This window comes from Myxine glutinosa, chromosome 11 (assembly GCF_964187855.1).
Source record: "Myxine glutinosa chromosome 11, kmMyxGlut1.1, whole genome shotgun sequence".
Classification (NCBI taxonomy): Eukaryota; Metazoa; Chordata; class Myxini; order Myxiniformes; family Myxinidae; genus Myxine; species Myxine glutinosa.
The window spans coordinates 19,053,834-19,079,607 of record NC_136271.1 but is presented as its reverse complement, the minus strand read 5'-3'; the positions used below and the strand labels follow the sequence as shown (position 1 = coordinate 19,079,607).

General features: G+C 48.4%; 1 protein-coding gene across 1 annotated transcript in view; it reads left to right on the top strand.

Moving 5' to 3' along the window:
- Positions 1 to 25,774, top strand: part of LOC137436088 (CUB and sushi domain-containing protein 3-like) — a 1,358,203-nt gene that overhangs the window by 1,043,541 nt on the left and 288,888 nt on the right. Inside the window, exons 38-41 of the mRNA XM_078786463.1 lie at positions 12,632 to 12,750; positions 16,954 to 17,023; positions 17,452 to 17,568; positions 19,214 to 19,423. Coding sequence (XP_078642589.1) covers positions 12,632 to 12,750; positions 16,954 to 17,023; positions 17,452 to 17,568; positions 19,214 to 19,423 — 516 coding nt within the window. The remainder of the gene's footprint in view (positions 1 to 12,631; positions 12,751 to 16,953; positions 17,024 to 17,451; positions 17,569 to 19,213; positions 19,424 to 25,774) is intronic.

Here is a 25,774-nt window from a genome sequence, read left to right as displayed (position 1 = left end):
AAGACCCTGGAGACCTAAAATACTGAAAAGACCCCCAAAGTGGAGGGGAGGTGTGGGGTTGGCGTGGGTGTTGTTGGCTCGGGTGACGGTTGATGAGAGTTTGTGAGGAGATGGTGGAGGGGAGGAAAGAGAGTGGTGTGCTGGTGTGGGGTTGTCGTGGGTATTGTTAGCTCGGGTGACTGGTTGAAGGGGGATTTTGAAGGGAGGGTGGGGGGAGGTGTGGGGTTGTCGTGGGTATTGCTCGCTCGGGTGACGGTTGAAGAGGGATTTTGAGGAGATGGTGGAGGGGGGAGGAGGTGAATGTGTTTTGGTCGTGGGTGTTGTGACCGAGGGTGACGGTTGATGTTTGTTTTTTCTGGAAAATTCAGATGCTTCAAAAACCAAGGCCACGTAAGTTGAACAGAGATCCAGCAATATTACCAAAGGAAATAATCAAGAAATCCAAGTCAAATCAGTTGTGTCAGCAGAAAATATCCTCCAATAAGAGATGGCAGAAATTGTGTGTTCGCTTGGAACAAGAACGCCCAGAGGGTCGCCCATAGGGCGGGTACTCTGCTAGTAAATATAATGCAAGTTGCCCGATTATGTCTGAACGGTGTAAACGTAGCCAATGCAATCTTGAGTTATATTCATTTTTATTGCACATGCAGTGTATATGCTCAGGGTCATTTTTTTGCTCATCTACCAGAATATATATATATATACAACAACAAACAACAACATGCATTTTAAGGCCATTTTCCCTGCTAGAGCGGGGGTTAGCCTTGCGGTCCCCATGACAGTCTTCTCCATCTTGCCCTATTTTCTGCATCTCCCCTTGTTAACCCCCTTTCCCGCATTTCTTCTTCCACCATCTTTAGCCAAGTCTTCCTCGGTCTTCCCCGTCCTCTACTTCCTTCTACATTCATTTCCATCACTCTTCTCAACCAGTCACTTTCATCCTCCCTCAACACATGACCAAACCATCTCAACCTGTTCCTCTTCACAGCATCAATCACAGGCTCTATTCCCATCATCTTTCGCAATTCATCATTTGTCTTCCTCTCTCTCAACGATACTCCGCACATCCGTCGAACCATTCGCATTTCCACCCTTTCCAACCTTCGTTGCTGCTCTACATTCATTACCCATGTCTCGCTCCCATAAATCATAACACTTCTCACACATGCAGCATACACCTTTCCCTTCAGCTTCAACGACACTCCCCTCCTCATCAGCACGCCACTCAGTTCCCGAAACTTCTTCCATGCACATCTCACTCTAGTAACCGTTGCCGAGTCTGATCCACCTTCTCCATTCAGCATGTCTCCGATGTAGCAAAATGTTTTCACACCTTCCAGCTTCACGCCGTCTCCAAGATCCAACTCAACATTTCCTCCATGTGCAGCTCCCTCTGTGCATACCTTACATTTGAATGTAGCTGCCACACTGGTGAATGACCCTCTCAGACCACTACATTTTTGATGAACCCACTCAGCGCACATTGTACATTGAATGGAGTTCACTCCGACATCCTTCCTGCACACAGCACAGGGCCACTTCCCAGTTCTTTCCACCTTACCACATGCTTTACCACTTGCCATCACCTTCGTCTTTCCGATATTCACCTTCAGACCTTTTGTCTCCATACATTCCTTCCACTTGTTCATCTTTTCCTTCAGTCCATCCATACTTTCCACAATCAACACCAGATCATCTGCATACAACAACTCCCACGGTAAACCCTCCTTTACGTTCTGAGCCAGCACCTCCATCACAGCTACAAATAGTAGTGGACTTAGTACCGACCCCTGATGCACTCCCACCTTCACCTCAAACTCACCACTGTTCCCGTTCTTCGTCCTTACAGCTGTGCGCGCTCTTTTGTACATTGCCATCACTACTCTGATCAACCATTCCTCCACTCCTAACTTCCTCATTGCCCATGTCAATACTTTGCGTGGAACCCTATCGAATGCTTTCTCCAGATCAACAAACCCAAGAAACAATTTCCTCCTCTTCTCCATGTACTTCTCCTGAAACTGCCTCACAATAAAAAGCGTGTCTGTCGTTCCTCTTCCTGGCATAAATCCGAACTGCATTTCGTCGATCTCACTTTCTTCCTTATCCTCCTCTCCAACACCCTTTCCAATATCTTCATTCCATGCTCCAATAACTTTATCGCTCGGTACGAGCCACAGTCCAGAGGGTCACCTTTCACCTTGTATAGAGGGACGAGGGTACTCAGTTCCCAATTCACTGGAATGCGGCCTTCGTTCACTGCCAGATTACAGATCTCTGTCATTCTCTTCACAGTGTGTACCCTGGATAAGAATAGGTATGCCGTATGCCTGCATGTCGTAAGAGGGTTGGCGTCAGGAAGGGCATCCGGCCATAAAAACATTGACTCAAAAAGAGAACCATGACAATTACAACTACATGTGGGCAGGGTACAGCCCGAAGTGGAGATCGGTTTCTGAGGTTTGGGACGTGGAATGTAGGGACAATGACAAGGAGATCAGGAGAAGTGGTGGAAGTATTGGTCAGAAGAAGAGTGGACATATGTTGTGTGCAAGAGACGAGATGGAAGGGAAGTGGTGTGAGAATGGTGAAGGGTAGGCAGGGACAGAAATACAAGTTTGTGTGGCAAGGGTGCCTGGAGGGCGTGAATGGTGTTGGTGTCCTGTTTTCTGAGGAGTTTGTAGACAGTCTGGTGAGTGTAAGTAGAGTGAGTGATAGGTTGATGATGGTGAAAATGATGATTGGAAAGCTCTTGGTGAACGTCATCTCGGGATATGCTCCGCAGGTTGGTCGAAGCGATGAAGAGAAGGACAAGTTCTGGTGTGCGATAGAGAAGCTGATGGAAAACGTGAAAGATGAGGAAGTTGTTGTGGTAGGAGGAGACCTAAATGGACATGTGGGAAGGAGTATGGATGGTTTTGACGGAGTTCATGGGGGTTACGGATATGGTGTGAGAAATGGAGAAGGTGAAAGGATTTTGGAGTTTGCTGATGGAGCTGATTTGTTGATTTGTAATACTCCGTTCCAGAAAGAGGATAATAAGCTTGTTACATACACGTCTTGTGGGTCGACGACAACCGTTGACTACCTGATGGTGCGTAGGCGAGATAGGGGGCACCTCCGGGACAAAAAGGTGATCCCGGGGGAGGAGGCTGTTTCGCAGCACCACTTGGTTGTCTGCGACGTAAGGGTGAAAGGTGCGAGGAGAGCTCAGCGGGTGAAGTACCAACCGAGAATGAAGGTGTGGAGGTTGAAAGAGGTGACAGTAAGGGAGGCATTAAAAGAGAGGCTGAGTAGGGTCGAGGATGATGTGGTTGAGCTTGAAAGTGGTTGGATGTCAATGAAAGCTAGTCTGTTGGGAGCCGTTGGTGAGGTATGTGGATGGACAAAAGGACCACCGAGGCAGTCGGAAACATGGTGGTGGGATGATGAAGTTGGAAAGAGGATTGACGAGCACAGGAAGAACTTCAAGGAGTGGCAGAAGGCGAAGGGTACGGGAGCAGAAACAGCAGAGCATGAAAGTTATAAGGCAGCCAGAAAGGCTGCAAAGAAAGAGGTAGCAAAGGCGCAGGAGGCATGGAGGAAAATGTTCGGAGAACGCTTGGATTCGGAAGAGTGTCAGAAAGCAGTATTCAGGATTGCAAAGCAGATAGCGAAAGAGAGGTGTGATGTGATGGGGGTGAGTTGCTGAAGGATGAAGTGGGACAAATCGTTGTCGACCCAGATGGAATTAAAGGAAGATGGAAAAGATATATGGAAATGCTGTTGAATACAGAGAATGAATGGGATGGCAACATAGAGAGTAACCCAGTTTTAGGACCGGCAGAGAAGATAACTGAGAATGAAGTTGAGGAAGTGATAAAAGCAATGAAGGGTAGAAAAGCGGGAGGGCCGACGGGAGTTGTGGGAGATATGTTGAAGGCAGCAGGAAGTTGGGGTGTGAAGAGAATGACAGAAATCTGTAATCTGGTGGTGAAAGAAGGCCGCATTCCAGTGGTTTTGGGAACTGAGTACCCTCGTCCCTCTATACAAGGGGAAAGGTGGCCCTCTGGAGTGTGGCTCGTACCGAGCGATAAAGTTATTGGAGCATGGAATGAAGGTATTGGAAAGGGTGTTGGAGAGGAGGATAAGGAAGAAAGTGAAGATCGACGACATGCAGTTTGGATTCATGCCAGGAAGAGGAACGACAGATGCGCATTTCATTGTGAGGCAGTTGCAGGAGAAGTACATGGAGAAGAGGAAGAAGTTGTTTCTTGGGTTTGTTGATCTGGAGAAAGCATTCGATCGGGTTCCACGCAAAGTATTGACATGGGCATTGAGGAAGTTAGGAGTGGAGGAATGGTTGATCAGAGTAGTGATGGCAATGTACAAAAGAGCGCGCACAGCTGTAAGGATGAAGGATGGGAACAGTGGTGAGTTTGAGGTGAAGGTGGGAGTGCATCAGGGGTCGGTACTAAGTCCACTACTATTTGTAGCTGTGATGGAGGTGCCGGCTCAGAACGTAAAGGAAGGTTTACCGTGGGAGTTGTTGTATGCAGATGATCTGGTGTTGATTGCGGAAAGTATGGATGGACTGAAGGAAAAGATGAACACGTGGAAGGAATGTATGGAGACAAAAGGTCTGAAGGTGAATATCGGAAAGACGAAGGTGATGGCAAGTGGTGAAGCATGTGGTGAGGTGGAAAGAACTGGGAAGTGGCCCGGTGCTGTGTGTAGGAAGGGTGTCGGAGTGAACTCCATTCAGTGTACAATGTGCGCTGAGTGGGTTCATCAAAAATGTAGTGGTCTGAGAGGGTCATTAACCAGTGTGGCAGCTACATTCAAATGTAATGTGTGCACAGAGGGAGCTGCAGATGGAGGAAATGTTGAGTTGGATCTTGGAGATGGCGTGAAGCTGGAAGGTGTGAAAACATTTTGCTTCCTCGGAGACATGCTGAATGGAGAAGGTGGATCAGCCTCGGCAACGGTTGCTCGAGTGAGATGTGCATGGAAGAAGTTTCGGGAATTGAGTGGCGTGCTGATGATGAGGGGAGTGTCGTTGAAGCTGAAGGGAAAGGTGTATGCTGCATGTGTGAGAAGTGTTATGATTTATGGGAGCGAGACATGGGTAATGAATGTAGAGCAGCAACGAAGGTTGGAAAGGGTGGAAATGCGAATGGTTCGACGGATGTGCGGAGTATCGTTGAGAGAGAGGAAGACAAATGATGAATTGCGAAAGATGATGGGAATAGAGCCTGTGATTGATGCTGTGAAGAGGAACAGGTTGAGATGGTTTGGTCATGTGTTGAGGAAGGATGAAAGTGACTGGTTGAGAAGAGTGATGGAAATGAATGTAGAAGGAAGTAGAAGACGGGGAAGACCGAGAAAGACTTGGCTAAAGATGGTGGAAGAAGAAATGCGGGCAAGGGGGTTAACAAGGAGAGATGCAGAAAATAGGGTAAAATGGAGAAGATTGTCATGGGGACCGCAAGGCTAACCCCCGCTCTAGCAGGGAAAATGGCCTTTTAATATGCATGTTGTTGTTGTTGTTGTTGTTGTTGTTTGTCATTCTCTTCACACCCCAACTTTCTGCTGCCTTCAACATATCTCCCACAACTCCCGTCGGCCCTCCCGCTTTTCTACTCTTCATTGCTTTTGTCGCTTCCTCAACTTCCTTCTCAGTTATCTTCTCTGCCGGTCCTAAAACTGTGTTACTCTCGATGTTGCTGTCCCATTCATTCTCTGTATTCAACAGCATTTCCATATATCTTTTCCATCTTCCTTTAATTCCATCTGGGTCAACAACGATTTGTCCCACTTCATCCTTCAAGCAACTCACCCCCATCACATCACACCTCTCTTTCGCTATCTGCTTTGCATTCCTGAATACTGCTCTCTGACCCTCTTCCGAATCCAAGCTTTCTCCGAACATTTTCCTGCATGCCTCCTGCGCCTTTGCCACCTCTTTCTTTGCAGCCTTCATGGCTGCCTTATAACTTTCGTGCCCTGCTGTTTCTGCTCCCGTACCCTTCGCCTTCTGCCACTGCTTGAACTTCTTCCTCTTCTCGTCAATCCTCTTTCCAACTCCATCATCCCACCACCATGTTTCCAAGTGCCTCGGTGGTCCTTTTGTCCATCCACATACCTCACCAACGGCTCCCAACAGACTAGCTTTCATTGACATCCAACCACTTTCAAGCTCAACCACATCATCCTCCACCCTACTCAGCCTCTCTTTTAATGCCTCCCTTACTGTCACCTCTTTCAACCTCCACACCTTCATTCTCGGTTGGTACTTCACCTGCCGAGCTCTCCTCGCACCTTTCACCCTTATGTCGCAGACAACCAAGTGGTGCTGTGAAACAGCCTCCTCCCCCGGGATCACCTTTGTGTCCCGGAGGTGACCCCTATCTCGCCTACGCACCATCAGGTAGTCAACGGTTGTCGTCGACCCACCTGACGTGTATGTAACAAGCTTATTATCCTCTTTCTGGAACTGAGTATTACAAATCAACAAATCAGCTCCATCAGCAAACTCCAAAATCCTTTCACCTTTTCCATTTCTCACACCATATCCGTAACCCCCATGAACTCCCTCAAAACCGTCCATACTCCTTCCCACATGCCCATTTAGGTCTCCTCCTACCACAACAACTTCCTCATCTTTCACGTTTTCCATCAGCTTCTCTATTGCACACCAGAACTTGTCCTTCTCTTCATCGCTCCGACCAACCTGCGGAGCATATCCCGAGATGATGTTCACCAAGAACTTTCCAATTATCATTTTCACCATCATCAACCTATCACTCACTCTAGTCACACTCACCACACTGTCTACAAACTCCTCAGAAAACAGGACACCAACACCATTCACGCCCTCCGGGCACCCTTGCCACACAAACTTGTATTTCTGTCCCTGCCTACCCTTCACCATTCTCACACCACTTCCCTTCCATCTCGTCTCTTGCACACAACACATGTCCACTCTTCTTCTGACCAATACTTCCACCACTTCTCCTGATCTCCCTGTGATTGTCCCTACATTCCATGTCCCAAACCTCAGAAACCGATCTCCACTTCCGGCTGTACCCTGCCCATATGTAGTTGTAATTGTCATGGTTCTCTTTTTGAGGCAATGTTTTGTTTTTTTGTTTTTTTGGGGGGATATATATATATATATATATAAAAGTTCAAAACACACCTGGTCACAAGTGTGCCGCACTGACTGGGTCCTCAGTCGAGGTCCTCGGCATCATCCCGTTTCGGCCCTTCAACCTCGATACGGTCAGCTAAGGTGGGCCAGCAGGGGCACATACACATCCACATGCAGCAACTACACCTGGATGCGTACATACCCCCACCCCCAGCCAGTGTGAACGCAGACTACAACAACAACAACATCCCCGCATCCAGAATCCACAGCACCAAACAAACACTGTGGAACACTCAAACACCCACCTTTATACCCTTCACCACTCACCAACAAAACACACCAGATCATTCATACACACATATACACACCCATACACACACATACACACACACACAACACCAACCAAACAACCACCTACCCTTACAACATACACCACTCAACATACAAAAACACACACTCGTGCAAAAATTAATTCATGCAAAAAGCACACACCCTCACCCACGCACTCATATACACAAAATAAGAAATAACAAGTGAATCCACTTGGATTCCGCCCAGGTTGGCACATGGAAATTATGATGTAGCATAATTATCATCTCGGGTCAAGATTTGAAATTATGCCATGGTTTTTGTAAAATTGCTACTAGTATTCACATTATGTACTTTTCTTTTGATTTAAACATCCATAAATACAAAACAAATAGTTTTGTAATCTTAAAAATTTATTAAATGTACAAAATTCCTATCCTATAACATATATATCCTATAACCTATCCTATATATATCCTATATCATATAACATATATCCTATATATCCTATAACATAACATATAACAAATATATCCTATATTATGTACTAGCGAGCGGCCGCGTACCAGCCAAAGGGGTAGCCCATGGTTAGCCTAAATATAGATTTGATGACGTCATGTTTACACATCTGAGCGACAGAAACTGTCTACACATCTGAGCGACAGAAACGTCTACACTGTTGGAGCTTCACTTTTGGAGAGACAGAAATTCTGGGTCATTTGGGTCCTCTGGGTCATTTGGGTCATTTGGGTCCTCTGGGTCATTTGGGTCCTCTGGGTCATTTGGGTCCTCTGGGTCATTTGGGTCCTCTGGGTCATTTGGGTCCTCTGGGTCATTTGGGTCCTCTGGGTCATTTGGGTCCTCTGGGTCATTTGGGTCATTTGGGTCATTTGGGTCATTTGGGTCCTCTGGGTCATTTGGGTCCTCTGGGTCATTTGGGTCCTCTGGGTCATTTGGGTCCTCTGGGTCATTTGGGTCCTCTGGGTCATTTGGGTCCTCTGGGTCATTTGGGTCCTCTGGGTCATTTGGGTCATTTGGGTCCTCTGGGTCATTTGGGTCATTTGGGTCCTCTGGGTCATTTGGGTCCTCTGGGTCATTTGGGTCTGGGTCATTTGGGTCCTCTGGGTCATTTGGGTCCTCTGGGTCATTTGGGTCCTATATTCCTATCCTATAACATATATATCCTATAACCTATCCTATATATATCCTATATCATATAACATATATCCTATATATCCTATAACATAACATATAACAAATATATCCTATATTATGTACTAGCGAGCGGCCGCGTACCAGCCAAAGGGGTAGCCCATGGTTAGCCTAAATATAGATTTGATGACGTCATGTTTACACATCTGAGCGACAGAAACTGTCTACACATCTGAGCGACAGAAACGTCTACACTGTTGGAGCTTCACTTTTGGAGAGACAGAAATTCCCAGGCAAACGCTATAACGCACCAGGTTTACAACCTGTGCGTTAATAATAGTAACAAAAAAAAAACAAAAAAAAAAACAAACCTACACCATTCGACCTCCACAAACCTCCATAAACTTCCTCCATATCCAAAATGAGCCTTTCAATGCAACCTGGGCCACCTTGTCACACATCCTCCTTCTTTCTGTCCCACACACTCCAAGCCGAGCAAGAAATGCAGAAAAGGAATTGCCAATATACCCTCTGCACCCCACCTCAAATGGCTGACACGAAACTCGCCAACCCTTCTCCCGGCACTCTGCCTCCAGCTCACTGTACTTTCCTCTCTTCCTCTCGTGCACCTCCTCCATATTCTCTTCCCAAGGTACCGACAATTCCCCTAAGATGACCTGTCTTGTTGCACCTGACCAAATGACAATGTCAGGCCGCAACCCTGTCACACAGATCTTCTCTGGGAATACCAATTGTGGCTTTAGGTCTGCCACCACCTGCCAATCACAAGCATCTGACAGCCCTTTTGCTTTCCACCTCTTCCTCTTTCCACCTCTTACCACTTGGCCCTCTTTGACCAACCACACCTCTCCCCCATCAGTCTCCTTCTCCACTCTTCTTTCTCTCGACCTCAGCACCTCTTGTTGCACCATCTGCACCACCACCGATAGCACCTGATCATGTCGCCACCTGTATTGTCCTGCTGCCAATGCGACTGAACATTCACTCAGTGCATGCTGCACCGTTCCCACACCTCCACACAAATAACATCTCTCCTCCTGCAACAACCCCCACAATCTCAAGTTTACTGGTGACGGAAGCACATCATACGTTGCCCGCAACAGGAAATCAACAATATTGGCTCCATCCTCCAAATCTCTTGCCACTTCAATATCCTCACCCGCACACCTTCCCATTTTGTCCAAGCACCTTGCTGTGCCTGGCCGACTGCTTTCACATATCTCCCCTCCTCTTCCTTTCTTCTCACCTCCCTCTCAACCATCTTCCTCCTCTCTTTCACACATGCCTTTCCCCATCGCTCATGATTCATCCACCCCAAGCCATGCTGCCCATGCTGTACCATCCCCATGACCTCCTCCTGTTGCAACCGCTCCTCCATCTCGTCCACCTCTGCTCTTGCATTCCACTTCCGACTTCCCTTCTTCTCTGGGAGAGCACTCTTGACCACTGCATCACTTGAATCCCGCAACATCATGAATTCCCGCACCCTCACCACCTTAAACTCCTTGGTTAATGATGTCAAGGGAAACTGGAGTTTTCCACCCTGACCATAAAAGGCAATGTTCGTCAAACAGCGTGGCACTCCCAACCACGTCCTCACAAACCCACTCACCACAACCTCCATCCTCTCTACATGCCCAATTGCAATATCATACATCATCAATGGCCACAATACTCGTGGCATCAACCCAAACTTCAAACACCATACCTTCAACTTATTTGGCAAACCACATCCATCAATCCTCTTCAAACCTCTCAAAAGCTTGTTTCTGACCTCCTCCACTCTTCCCACATCATTCACCTCCACTGTATACCATCTTCCCAAACTCTTCACAGGGGCCTCCACCAATGATGGAACCACCTCCCCTCCCAGTTCAAACCTGTGCATGTTATCCACCACTCCTCGTCTCACTACCACACTCCTCGACTTTCTTGCTTTAAATCCCATTCTTGCCCACCGCATCAACCTTTCTAGTCGTCCCAGTACCTCTACTACTGCATCAGCGGACTGTTGGACAACTGTCAGGTCATCCATGAAAGCAAACACAGGTGGAGGCCCATTATATACGTCTACACACATTATATATACTAGGGCATGCCCGTACTATATATAAGCTAGGACGTGCCCGTACGTGGGTGCCCGTTCCTTGCCAAAAAAAAAAAAAAAAAAAAATTTGTGTAGGGGTGTGTGTGTGTAAACATCCTAGGGCGTGCCCGTACGTGGGTGCAAAAAAACATGCGTGCAAACAACAACAACAAAAAAAAACTTTGAAACCACGTGGCAGTAACGACCACAGAACCCCCCCCCCCCTCTATTTACATGAATGGTTTGGTCCATTCGCAACGACCACAGAACCCCCCCCCCTCTATTTACATGCAATGGTTTGGTCCATTCGCAACGCCAAAGCGAACGGCGAACGGCTAAATCGCCATAGCTCGGTAAGTACTTGTCCGATTAATTTCAAACCTTGAAAAGGCACATCCTCGGGTCCCCAGCAATATACCTGGCAAGTTTAAAGTATATCGGACCCTTGGTTGTCGAGAAACAGCGGTCACAGACAAACAAACAAACGTACAAACGTACAAACGTACAAACAAACACACAGAGATTACTGGAATTATAGATAGATAAAACCACATACTATGCAGTCTATTTGGTCAACGTATTCGGTCAATTACCTTATCGTCCATTTACTTCACCGAGAAACCTTATTTGTTTTAACATTTACTGACTACTGTGCGGACAGGGAGTTGGGACGGGGCTTGTGGACTTGGGCTTTGGGGGGGGGGGGGGTGGTGGGGTGGGGGGTTGTTTGAGGACTTGAAGAAGAAAGGGGTACGAGAGGACAGAGAGTTGAGGTGGGGAACAGAGAGCTGGGAGGGGGCGTTTGAGGGTCTGTTGGGGGGGGGGGGGGGAGGGGGGGTTGAAGAATTCCCAAGGTATAATTACGGTACCTTTTCGTCGATTTCTTCACCGAGAAACCTTAGCAGTTTTTCCAGTTTGTGACTTATGGTGGGAGGGTTTGGGAGTTAAGGACTTGAAACTGCAGTTATCAATTTGTCTGATCTTCTTGGATATCCCTTCACACCACATTACCTGGCTCGCTATCTTAGAGTGTGGCTGCTGTCTGGGCAGTAGCCTCTGCACTGTAGCGAAATTCATGTACCGAGGTTGTCCTTTTCGGCTGCAAAGATCAACCATGTGTATCTATACTCAAAGAGAGCTAGTTGTCTGTACCGAGGAAAAGAGAGGGCTATTTGTCTGTCTGTAACGAAATTCATGTACCGAGGTTGTCCTTTTCGGCTGCAAAGATCAACCATGTGTATCTATACTCTAAGAGAGCTATTTGTCTGTCTGTTTGTGTCGCCATTTTTCTCATAGATGGCCCAACGAATTTTCATCAAACTTTCAGAGGTTGATCACTGAGTGCTGGGCAGTGTTTTAGGCCAAAAAATGAGAAAAAGCTGGATTTTTGGGGGAGCTTTTATTTTAATTGCTCTATCATGGGTATGGGGAAGTGTGTAGGGATCGCATTTCTTAGCAGGTGTAGGGAAGTGCTTTAGGCCCCCCCTACACCCCCCCCACCCTCTCAAAACAATAGACTGGCCAACACCCCCTTGCTAGTTAAGAATAACACAAATGTTCAAAGTCATCATCGCACATTAACATATTTTCCCTGGCCAAATTTCCTGTCCTTCCCCTTATTTGAAATTTAGCCAATGGGAGTTCATAAAAGATCATAAGTGTTGGGTTAAGAAACGTTGAGATGGCTTTTCTTCCGACTGTCACTGTAATGTCACTGATATTGCACGCCGCAGTTTGTCTCTTTGCTTACCTGTACTCATACTGTCACACGGCATGTTTCCCGTTGTTTAGAGCATTCCCACCACTCAAGAAAGTTTCACTAAAACATCTTACTTTCAATTTATATTCGGAAAACTTAAGGTGTAAGTTTTCAAATCATTGCATCACATTTCTTTGTCTTCTGCTAATCCTTATCCTGTTCTCCCCTATAGCTGTGGGCCTGACCTCTTGTTCAGAACCTAACTGGCTGAGCAATGGCATTAAAATCGGAGACAGGTACCTTGTCAACGACGTTGTTTCCTTTGAATGTGAATCTGGATTCAAACTCCAGGTGAGAGCGATTCTTTCCTTAAATCTCCCCATCCATTCATTGTTTCTTCGTTCAGGTTCCATCTCTGAGTGCGGAGGTGTTTTCACTGCCGAGCAGTGAGTTAAGTAGGTCACACATGCATAGTTTAAAAACAGAACTTTCTTGTCCGTCCCATAACGTCCAAAAACTGCAGAAAAAAACTTTCTTGTTTTCCTTTTCTTAATGTAATTTCAGTTTTAGTAACTCAGCCTGTCATCCTTCCGAGGTCGGCTAATTGAGTACCAGTTCACTGGTAATTCCCTGTTTGTCGTTAAAGGCGGCAAAAAGGGTTGGCGTCAGGAAGGGCATCCGGCCGTAAAACATTACTTCAAAAAGGGGACCGAAAAACAACAACAACCACGGTCCCCGAAAAAGGCCAACCCCCGCTTGCGGGGAAAAATGGCCTCTAAAGGTGGTTTTTTTTTTTTTTTAATGTAATTTTAGTTTGATAGCCTTTTGATGATGAAGACGATGCGACGTGCGAGAACTCTGGGTCCTCTCATAGTGGACACTTGATTTGTCATTCTAATTTGTGGTATTGAAATGGGTAACGATTGCGATCTCCAAAGTACTTGATGTACCTTGACTGTGCAATATTTTCAACATTTTATGAGAAATGAAATTTCAGTAGAAATCGCTGCTGATTGATGGCTGTGCATCAATTGTGTGTCCAAAACATGATGAACTTCTGCAACTTACTTGAGGATGAGAAAAATAAACGACAACCAACTCAAACTTTGTGTGAAGATGTTAAGAATGATACACAATCCTATATGCTGAATATACACTTTAAAACATTCAAATATTTCTCTTGGTTTTGTTTTGTACTGCTGTTCGAAGGTTTTTTTTGGCTTTTTTTTTTAGTTTTTAACTCAACTGGACTATGTCCAGCTGAGTTTTTGTCGACACCTAGTGTCCGTCGTCCGTCATCAGTCTGTCGTCTGTCTGTCTGTCTGTCTGTCGTCTGTAAACAATTCGACGTCTACGCTCTAAAAGTCACAAATATTGATCAGATTTAATGAAACTTGTTATGCATAAACATAAACATCTGTAAGACATAAACTAGTTTGGTATTGCATTTGGGCGTTGTACGCCCAAAAATGGTCACGGCAGGGCGGCCATATTGAAAAATCAATTTTTGTCAATCTGGTACTTCCTAATGTAGCTAGAAGGCTGAAACTTGGTGTGTAGACAGTATGTAACAAACCTCAACCTCACTCACTTTTAAGTTACTTTTAACAAACCTCACTTCACTTAAAACTCAATTTTTTCTAGTTTCCTGTTTAAACATGAGATACCATCAACGTTACTGTACCTCTTTAGCACATATAAACTATGTAGTTTGTGGTTCTAGTATGCATATTCTAACCATATTGATATAGACCAGTTGAGTTCAGGTTCCCTGGAACTTCTAGTTGTATACAAGATCGAGGCTCGTGTAAGAGCTAACATTAATCATAAAAAGACAAACTGACATAAAACATATGATAAGGGGAGCGGGAGACAAGATGGGGAGGGGGAGAGAGAGGGAAGCACACATGCACAACATTTGAGAGCAGGGACATCGGGAGATCTGTGGGAGGGAGAGGGTTTGGGGGGAGGAGGCATGGGAAGGGAGTGGGGCGGGGGGTGGTTGGGAGAGGTATAAAACACATGGACACTGCTAGGACTTCCAGTAAAAAAAGTCTGAATTCTTTTTACCTTTTTTAAGGATTATTTTTACCGTTTGAGAAAGATTGTACAGAGCATATTGGACCTGGATTCAATTATGAACTCACCTTGCTAGCTGCATCACGACATGGTCTGGAATTTGGATTTTGTTCCTGGTGCCGGCAATATTCATCAACTGGGATGGTCTTTAACATCCACCAGACTAGAACGACACTCGGTAGAGCACATACCTCCACCAGGCTGAAGAGTTTACATTTTGTATCCCACCGAAAGGCGGGATCTAGGTTCGGACCTGAACCGAAATTTAATCGGCTTGTTCTTGTCACCTAAACAATTCGTCCACCTAGTTTAGTCATAACTCGTCCATAACTTTGAAATATCATGTTATATATCGCTTTTTGCCCGAACTCAATGGTGAAGAATCACTTACAAATTAAATAATTCTCATACCCGAATCCATCTTCCGATTTTCACCAAAATCGAATCAATTCTTCCTTGTCACATACGTAACCTCTCCACCAAGTTTCGTCCGAATCCGTCCACAACTTTTTGAGATATCCTGCTATATATCATTTTTGACCCTGTCTCCCAATGGTGAAGGATCATTGAAATGATACTTGCCGGATCCGGATCTTCACCAAAATCTAATAATTTTGTCCGTGTCGCATATGCTACCTCTCCAGCAAATTTGGTCCGAATCCGGCGACAACTTTTTGAGATATCCTGTTCACAGATGAACAGACAGACAGACAGGGGTGAAACCATAACCTCCATCCACCTTTGGTCGTGGAGTTACTATTGCTGATGGATAGGACACCCGGCTTAACATCCGGTATGCAGTATTAAAGGTATATCCTGTTGAAAGGGATGGTATATCCAGTGTGCTACCTATACACCAAATTTCGGACAACGCCTATATTTTCTGTATTTATAACTACCTTTCGGACAACGCCTATATTTTCTGGATTTATAACTACCTTTCGGACAACGCCTATATTTTCTGTATTTATAACTACCTTTCGGACAACGCCTATATTTTCTGTATTTATAACTACCTTTCGGACAATGCCTATATTTTCTGTATTTATAACTAGCTTTCGGACAACGCCTATATTTTCTGTATTTATAACTACCTTTCGGACAACGCCTATATTTTCTGGATTTATAACTACCTTTCGGACAACGCCTATATTTTCTGTATTTATAACTACCTTTCGGACAACGCCTATATTTTCTGTATTTATAACTACCTTTCGGACAACGCCTATATTTTCTGTATTTATAACTACCTTTCGGACAACGCCTATATTTTCTGTATTTATAACTACCTTTCGGACAACGCCTATATTTTCTGTATTTATAACTACCTTTCGGACAATGCCTATATTTTCTGTATTTATAACTACCTTTCGGACAACGCCTATATTTTCTGTATTTATAACTACCTTTCGGACAACGCCTATATTTTCTGGATTTATAACTACCTTTCGGACAACGCCTATATTTTCTGGATTTATAACTACCTGTCGGACAACGCCTATGTTTTCTGTATTTATAACTTCCTTTCGGACAACGCCTATATTTTCTGTATTTATAACTACCTTTTGGACAACGCCTATATTTTCTGTATTTATAACTACCTTTCGGACAACGCCTATGTTTTCTGTATTTATAACTACCTTTCGGACAACGCCTATATTTTCTGTATTTATAACTACCCTTCGGACAACGCCTATATTTTCTGTATTTATAACTACCTTTCGGACAACGCCTATATTTTCTGTATTTATAACTACCTTTCGGACAATGCCTATATTTTCTGTATTTATAACTACCTTTCGGACAACGCCTATATTTTCTGTATTTATAACTACCTTTCGGACAACGCCTATATTTTCTGTATTTATAACTACCTTTCGGACAACGCCTATATTTTCTGTATTTATAACTACCTTTCGGACAACGCCTATATTTTCTGTATTTATAACTACCTTTCGGACAACGCCTATATTTTCTGTATTTATAACTACCTTTCGGACAACACCTATATTTTCTGTATTTATAACTACCTTTCGGACAATGCCTATATTTTCTGTATTTATAACTACCTTTCGGACAACGCCTATATTTTCTGTATTTATAACTACCTTTCGGACAACGCCTATATTTTCTGTATTTATAACTACCTTTCGGACAACGCCTATATTTTCTGTATTTATAACTACCTTTCGGACAACGCCTATATTTTCTGTATTTATAACTACCTTTCGGACAACACCTATATTTTCTGTATTTATAACTACCTCCTTTGCACCTCAAATGCCTAATGTCTCTCGAATACATTTATAACCTATTGTTCGATGCATCTTTGCGTTACCAATAAATTAATAAATTTGCTACTTACTGGAAACTGTTTAACATGAACGACTATTTTGAGCTAATGATTATTTGGTTTCAGGCATAATATGCCCTCAAAAATGTTGTGTATTGTCGTTGCTGTTGTTGTTGTTGAAGGGTCACGCCCACATCATGTGCATGCCAGGTCCCATCCGGCGGTGGAACTTTCCACCCCCCATCTGCAGAGGTGTGTCCCCAACACTCTTTTTGATATTTTTCCGTCCGTTTCATAAAGGATTCAATACTCCAATGTCATTTCCTATGTTCCTTCCATTCCTTAATAACTTCCTTTCTTTCCACCCTTTTTCCATTACCTTTATTTACTCCATCCTCTTCCACCGATTAGAGCCGTTTCTCCGCTGCATTTCCTTTTCAATCTGTCCATTCCAATTCTGAGCTGTCTTTGCTTCTTTCATAAGAATATTTGAAATCTCATGAGAAATTATTTCAGGAGGCTAAAAATGCAATCAAAATATACGGTGCATGATGTTTTCACCAATAAATGTTCCGGTGAAGCTGCTTTTCCGAGCACCCACCTTTTCCATGTTTTTATTGTCAGCCATTACTAATGCCGAGCCGTCTCTCCTTCATCCCACAATCCCCGCTCCCCTCCAGCAATGTGCGGTGGTACATTGACCGATGACATTGGGGTGATTCTGAGCCCAGACTTCCCTGGCACGTATCCCAATAAGATTGACTGTTTCTGGGACATCAGGTTATCCGAGGGCCACGGTAAGTTCGATGCCATTCCAGCACACCAGGATGTTTAACGCTCGCCACGCGCCAATCAAAACGGATGGCGAGGTGCTCCGGTGGCGAGCGGTAAGCCGTCCCATCTATTTTGATTGGCACCCTGCTAGCGGTAAACTTGCTGATGAGAAAACCAAAGAAAGACGGTATGAAAGATGGCCGGGGAGATGGAATGGAGTAATCTAACCAGCGGTCAATGAAAGCGCAACATTCGCTAAACCAATTGGGTCCCTTGCCTTGGGCCGAAGTGTCTTGATATAGCTATCTATCAGTTTTCTTTGGAAGGCATCTCCAGCACATGTGCACATGTATTGTGAGTGTGCCAGTGAATGGGTCTGCACAAAGTCACGTGGCTTGACGGATTATTTTGAAAATTATATATTTCTTTAATGCTGACATTTATTGATATGTGGGGACGCGTATAAATCCATGCTCGTTCCCCGTGGATACTCCGCGTTTATTACCGGATATTAGCTCAGCACCACGAGAGACGAAACACATAGAAACGCTGCCTTTTGGCAGCAAATCAACCAACCACAGCTGCTGAATCTTGACCTAAACCTGTTTAGCATGTCGAAAACGTATTTTTCTTCCCAATAACGCTGGCTGCACTTCTTTGTCTCTTTTGTATTTTTCTTACTAGCAACGGTACCCGCCCTACGGGCGGGGCTTCAATTGGGAGGCCCAAATGAAAAGGCAAAATATCAGAAATTGAAGGCTTTTTTTATTTTAAACGATTTATATAAACATCCGTTAAATCATATCACACGCAAATCATCAAAATCTAAACAGGATTTGTAGAATTTCAATAAAAGCCACATCACTGTTCATATCGGTAAACATTATTCCATTGTGTTTGGAAAAACTGGAAAATTGGAAAAAAAATTGGAAAAACAATATAGCCTATTTTACTCTCAGGATTACCCACCCAAAATTTTGTTGCATTTGTTGCATGTTGTTGTATTTTTTGTTGTTGCATGTTGCACTTTTGTTGCTATTTTGTTGCAATTTGTTGCAATTTTGTTGCATGTTGCACCCACAAAATTTTGTGGATATCAAAGATTCAGCTGTTTTTGCGGTACCTGGGAACGGACGGACAGACAGACAGACAGACGGACAGACATTTGCTGAATTATAGTAAAATATTCGCTGAAATAGAAACTGTTTTGTTTTAAATCCTCACTGTTTTGTTTATGCCCGTCAATGTTCCCATTTTTTTTTATGGATCCATGTCATTCTGTTACTCTTCCTAATGTAAGTGATCAAGAGCAGGACAGTGGAGATGTGCTGTGGTGTTGGGCTAGTACTTTGGAAATGCAGTGGATGTATAGTCATGGAATAAAGTTGATACAGGAAAACCATGAACCTATCGCTTTGGGGTTAGAGTCGAGGTGCAGGGTGAGTTCAATTGAGGTGCGTCTCCACCTGTTCCTCGACCTAATCTAAAAGAGCCGGAGTACCAGCCGAAACGTTCCGAGCACACGTCACCGTGCCAATCTGTTTTCGCCGAGGTCGAGGAACGGTTGGAAGCGCAACACAATTTTATCTCCCGACTGCCAGCCTCTCTTTGAAGTGTGATGGGAGTACGGTCCGGCTGCATTACACAGACTGCACAATTATTTCCCAGGTGTGGCGCTACGGTTTGAAAATTTCACGATGGAGCAGAATGCCGGTTATCTGGAGGTCCTGGCCCGGCTGACCGGCAAGAATGTTACCATGCGAAGGTTCACTGGATCGAGCGCGCCGGAAACTGTGCTGAGCACTACTCACCACACAACGCTGCACTTGCATGGTGACGGCTCTCAAGAGCAACAGGGTTTCCGCATCCGGTATGATGGTAAGCTTCAACAAGGGTATCGGATGCAACTGTTTCACCTCCAGGGTTCAGGCAATCGTTTTGATAGAAGTGGAAATAACGACATGTCTAAGAGAATCCTCAGTGTGTTTTTGTTGCTGGCTATTAGTCTTTGAGACAGAAACTGTCAACCTATCATCACTTGTCCAGCTTCAGTTGCTGCTCAATCCTTGCATTCTGCTTGCAATATCATTTGCACATAATAATTTATTTTGCATTCCGTTGACTTTTTGGCGTTGTTTTTCATGTGGAACGTCTGCCAGTTCCTCCCAAGCTGTCACCCGATAACGACATGTTCAGTGCTTGTCGTTGTGAAAATAGGAAAAGATGTAACATGTTGAAGGAGCTGGGGCTCCCACGTCGATCGGAAGAATGGACGCGACAAAAAAGCTGGAATTCATCCGAGTTGCTTTATTCAAACCAAACACTCAGGCACTCTGAAAAGCCCGTTTATCGGGCAGCAATATATATACATATTATCCTGGAGCGTTTGCCCAGGAAAGGCGAGAGGGGGCGTGGCCCAGCGTCCCGACCGAGGCCTGGCAAGTTGAGCGCGGGCCTGCCCGGGCGTCCTGGACGAGCCCGGCATGGTGATCACTCCGCATCCTTGATAGGTGCAAGGCGATTGTGAAAACCCAGCGGTAGCCGCTACACACGTCCCCCCAGAATCGACTTGCACCGGCAGGGTCAATTTGAGGGGGGTCCTGATGACCCGGCCGAAGCGACCCCTGGCGGGTCGTGGGAGGGGGTCCGGTGTGGTGGTGGGCGGTCGAGTGGGGGGCACCGTGGACGGGGGGCGGCCTCGCCGCGGCGGAAGGGCCACCCGTGGTGGGTGGTCGACGTCCACGTGCGCCGGCTTGAGGCGGTCCACCGCAATCCAGTCCGACCTGCCGCCGATGTCGATGACCAACGACTTGTCGTCCCGTCGCAGCACCCGGAAGGGCCCGTCGTACGGCGGCCGGAGTGGCCCCCGATGTGCGTCGTGACGCACAAAAACATACTCCGCTGTGCGAAGTGCTGGGGGGACGTAGGACTGGGGGTCACCGTGGTGGGATGTTGACACGGGGGCAAACCGTCGGGCGGCCTCCTGGAGGTCCGAGCGCTGGTGAGCTGCGGACCAGGGACTGGTAGCGTCGGGCACGAATTCGCCCGGGACGCGTAGCGCCTGGCCATAGACAAGCTCGGCGGTGGATGCCTGGAGGTCCTCCTTGGGGGCCGTGCGGAGGCCCAAAAGGACCCACGGCAGCCGGTCGGCCCAACCGCCGTCTTGAAGGCCGGCCATGAGCGCGGCCTTCATGGAGTGGTGGAATCGCTCGCACAACCCGTTTGCTTGGGGGTGGTAGGCCGTAGTACGGTGGAGCTTGACCCCCAGGTTGCGGGCGACCGCGCCCCACAGCTCGGAGGTGAACTGTGGTCCGCGGTCTGACGAGATGTCCGCCGGTGCGCCGAAGCGGGCGACCCAGGTGGCGATGAAAGCCTGCGCCACGTCGGCGGTGGTGGTGGAGACGAGGGGAACGGCCTCCGGCCACCTGGTGGTCCTGTCCACCATGGTGAGCAGGTGTGTGAACCCCCGTGACGGGGGGAGGGGGCCCACCAGATCTACGTTGACGTGGTCGAAACGTCGTTCGGGCACGGTGAAAGGTGCCAGCGGGGCCTGGGTGTGTCGGTGGACCTTGGCCCGTTGGCAGGCCGTGCAGGTGCTGGTCCAATCGCGGACGTCCCGACGAAGGCCGTGCCAGACGAATCGCGCCGACACCAGCTTCTGGGAAGCTTTCCGGCCCGGGTGGGAAAGGCCGTGGAGGGAGGCGAAGATGCGGCGTTGCCAGGTGACGGGCACGATGGGGCGAGGCTGGCCTTGGGAGACGTCGCAGAGCAGGACAGTGTCCGCGAAGGGGATGTCGGCCAGGCGGAGGCCCGTGTCCGCCGCCCGGAGGGCTTGCACCGTGGTGTCGGTGGTTTGGTCCGCCGCCATAAGCGCAAAGTCCACGCCCAGGTGGACCGCGTTCGCGCTGGCCCGGGAAAGACAGTCGGCCACGGCGTTGTTTTTGCCGGCGACGTGCCGGATGTCCGTGGTAAACTCCGACACGGCGGAGAGGTGGCGCTGTTGGCGGGCCGACCACGGCTCCGTGACCTTGGCCATGGTGTAAACCAACGGCTTGTGGTCGACGAACGCCGTGAAAGGTCGGCCCTCCAGGAGGTGGCGGAAATGGCGGACGGCCAGGTGTAGACCGAGGAGCTCCCGGTCAAACGTGCTGTATTTGAGCTCGTTCGGCCGGAGCTGCCGGCTGAAAAAAGCGAGTGGCTGCCAAACCCCGTTCACCCATTGCTCATGTATGGCGCCCACCGCGTAGTCGGAGGCATCCGTGGTGAGGGCGATGGGAGCGTTGAGCACCAGGTGAGCGAGCAGTGTTGCGTCGGCGAGGGCCCGCTTTGAGCTTTGGAAGGCCGCATCCATTGCTGCGGACCAGGCGATGTCGTGCTTGGCCGGCTTGCCCCGGAGGGCTTCGTAGAGGGGCCGCATGAGTTGAGCAGCGCGGGGCACGAAGCGGTGATAAAAATTCACCATTCCCAGGAATTCCTGCAGGGCCTTTATGGTGCGGGGACGCGGGAACGTGGTGATGGCCTCGACCTTGGTTGGCAGCGGCACGGCCCCGTTCTTGGTGATGTGGTGGCCCAAAAAATCAACGGCCGTCGTGCCGAAGTGGCATTTGGCCGGGTTGACGATGAGGCCGTGCTCGCTGAGGCGCCCGAACAGTGTTCGGAGGTGGAGGAGGTGCTCGGCCCGGGACGTGCTGGCGACGAGGATGTCGTCCAGGTAAACGAAAAGGAACGGCAGGTCACGCAGCACGCCGTCCATCAAGCGCTGGAACGCCTGAGCCGCGTTCTTGAGACCAAACGGCATCTGCAAGAATTCGAATAAGCCGAACGGCGTGATGACTGCCGTTTTAGGGACGTCGGCCGCCCTGACAGGTACCTGGTGATATCCCCGTATGAGATCAATTTTCGAAAAAATGACCCGTCCCGCCAGACGGGCGGAGAAGTCTTGGATATGCGGAATCAGGTACCTGTCGGGGGTGGTAGCGTCATTGAGACGGCGGTAGTCGCCACACGGGCGCCATCCACCCCCCGGCTTTGGCACGATGTGCAGTGGCGAGGCCCACGCGCTATCGGAGCGCCGCACGATGCCGAGGTGCTCCAACGCGTCGAATTCGGCCTTCGCCACGGCGAGCTTGGCTGGGTCGAGGCGGCGGGCCCTGGCGTAGACCGGCGGGCCCGTGGTTGGTATGTGGTGCTCGATCCCATGCCGTACTGCGACGGCCGAAAACGTCGGCCGCGTGAGGGCCGGGAACTCCGTGAGCAGGCGAGCAAACTCGTTCGCCGCCGGGACGGCGCATGCCAGCTCGGTCGGTGCGGAGCTGCTCAATGTGCATACCAGGGAGATGAAGGTTTCGGCGTTGATTAAACGACGCCGTTGGACGTCCACCAGCAGTCCGTGTGCGCAGAGGAAGTCGGCGCCTAGCAGAGCCATGGGCACGTTTGCGGTTACAAACGTCCAAGCAAAGCGTTGGCCGCCGAAGCAGAGGGTGACGTTGTGCGGGCCGAAGGTGCGGATGGTCGATCCGTTGGCCGCAACCAAGGAGGGGCCGCAAACCGCGGATTGCCTGTCCTGGTCAGAGGCGGGTATGACGCTCAGTTGGGCGCCGGTGTCGCACAGGAAGCGCCGTCCGGACGCTTTATCCGTGATGAACAGTAAGTTGCCCGTGTGGCCGGCGCTCATGGCTGGTAATGAACGCCGGCCCGGCCGTTTCCCGGCCTGCCGAAGGTGCACGGGGGTCGGCATGTCCGGGCCTTCTGTCCGAACCTGGCATGATAGTAACACCACGCTTGGTCAGGTGGAGGCCCCGGTCGTCATGCTGGAGGTGGTCGGCTCGGTGTAGCGGCCGCCAATTGCGTCGGCAGTTCGGTCGTCGACCGTGCCGGGTGCTCGGGCGCCATGGGTGTTGCGTCGGACGGCGGTGGGTCCCATGTTGCCGCTGCGATGCGCTGACCTGCGGCGGAGATCTTGTCGGCTTCTCTGGCAAGGGCCCGGGGATCTGTGATCGTCGTGCTTGCCAGGGCGAGGCGTACCGGGTTAGGCAGCTGGCGGAGGAACAGCTCCCGGAACAGGAATGCCGGAGAGTGCTCGCCGAGCAGTGAAAGCATGTAGTCCATTCGCTCGGAAGGGCGCGTGTCGCCGAGCTCGGGCAGGTCGAGCAGGCGCCGTGCGCGTTCCGCCGATGGGAGGGCGAAAGCGTCGAGGAGAAGCTTCTTAATCGCGCCGTATTTGTCAGCGGCTGGCGGGCTCTCGAGGAGGCTCAGGGCGCGGGCCGCGGTGGCCGAACCGAGCGCTGCTACCACATGGTGGAAGCGGGTGTCGTCGGCCGTGATGCCTCGCAGGGCGAACAGGGAATCCGCCTGTGCGAACCAAACCGCCGCGTGAGCCTCCCAGAAGGTAGGCAGTTTAAGGGCGACTGCCGTGTCCATGTCGGTAGGTCACCAATGAAGGAGCTGGGGCTCCCACGTCGATCGGAAGAATGGACGCGACAAAAAAGCTGGAATTCATCCGAGTTGCTTTATTCAAACCAAACACTCAGGCACTCTGAAAAGCCCGTTTATCGGGCAGCAATATATATACATATTATCCCGGAGCGTTTGCCCAGGAAAGGCGAGAGGCGGCGTGGCCCAGCGTCCTGGCTGCGGCCTGGCAAGTTGAGGGCGAGCCTGCCCGGGCATGCCCGGGCGTCCCGACCGAGGCCTGGCAAGTTGAGCGCGGGCCTGCCCGGGCGTCCTGGACGAGCCCGGCATGGTGATCGCTCCGCGTCCTTGATAGGTGCAAGGCGATTGTGAAAACCCAGCGGTAGCCGCTACAATGTTCAATTTAATTTGTTACATGTTAATTGGATTTTGTTTCTCCGATAGCTATTGGTGTGCAGTGTTGCCAACGTATGGTTGTTTTTCTGTGCTCTATCCTTTTAAATGTTGCGTGTGAAGCAAGGAAGCAGCATGTACCATTTTTAAAGTGTATTATTTTGTTTGACTCTGGTGGGGTTCAACCCGCCGGTATCAGACTCGGAGTGGATGCTCTAACCGTTACACAACCGAATCTAGTTTAAAACGAATGTCAGGAGCGGAATTCAACCCCGCATCTCCAGGGGAGACTGCGACCTGAACACAGCGGAATAGACCACTCGGCATTCTTGACTCTAAACACGTATGCACTCACACTTTAGGTAAACATATATGATATTTTTTTTTTTTTTTGTTTGTATACAAGATCGAGGCTCGTGAAAGAGCGAACATTAATCACACAGAAAGACAAACCGACACATAAAACATATAACATCGGGAGCGGTAGACAAGATGGGGAGAGAGGGGGAAGGACACAAACACAACATTTGAGAGCAGGGACCGAGAGACATGGAGACATCGAGAGATCTGAGAGAGGGCGAGGGCTTTGGGGGGGGGGGGGCATGGGAAGGGGGCGGTGGGAGAGGTATAAAACATATGGACACTGCCAGGACTTCCAGGAAAGAGGTTGGAATTTCAAACAAGGTGGAATTGGGGTGAAATTAGCGGGGGTAGAAAAGATCAAGGTTTTGGATGGGGGAAGATAAGAGATGGTGGTGAACAGCTGTTTTAAAGACCTGGAGGGAGGAGTGGGATTGAAGGGAGTGTGGGAGTTTGTTCCAGAGGCGGGAGAAAAGAGGAATGAAGGAGTGAAGGTGAGCAGAGAGTCGAGATTTTGGCAGTTTAACCATCAGAGGCTTGCTGGCAGATCTTGTGCGACCTGTAGGAATATTTGGGGGACAGAGCACAGAGAGAGCTGGGGGAGCAAGGCCGGAGAGGAGTCGGTAGAAGACAGAAAGACAATCGGGTAGATTGATAACCTACCCGATTAAGGACTGTATTGAGCAAAATACCATGAGTATGTGTGTGGCTGCCATCGGCAGTCTTTGGCACATCTCTTTGCACGTGGGCATTTCCACCAGGCTCAAAGTGTAACGCTGACAGCTCGTGCAGAATTTTCAGTGCAAGGGCTGAAGTGCTCGCATATCGAGTGCTCCTTGCATCTTGGCAGAGAACCCGCCTCTGGGAACCAGACTGAAAAAAGACTCTCCATCCTTCACATTAGGGCACATACTCTTTCAGTAGCTATTGGTACATGAAGGTCAGTACTAGTTCACTGTTATGGTTCAAGTGCTACCCAATTCATCCTCCCCCAGTCCCACATTGCAATCAGCAATGGTAGATTTTCATTCATTCAACTAGTTTCCTACCCCCCCCCCCCCCCCC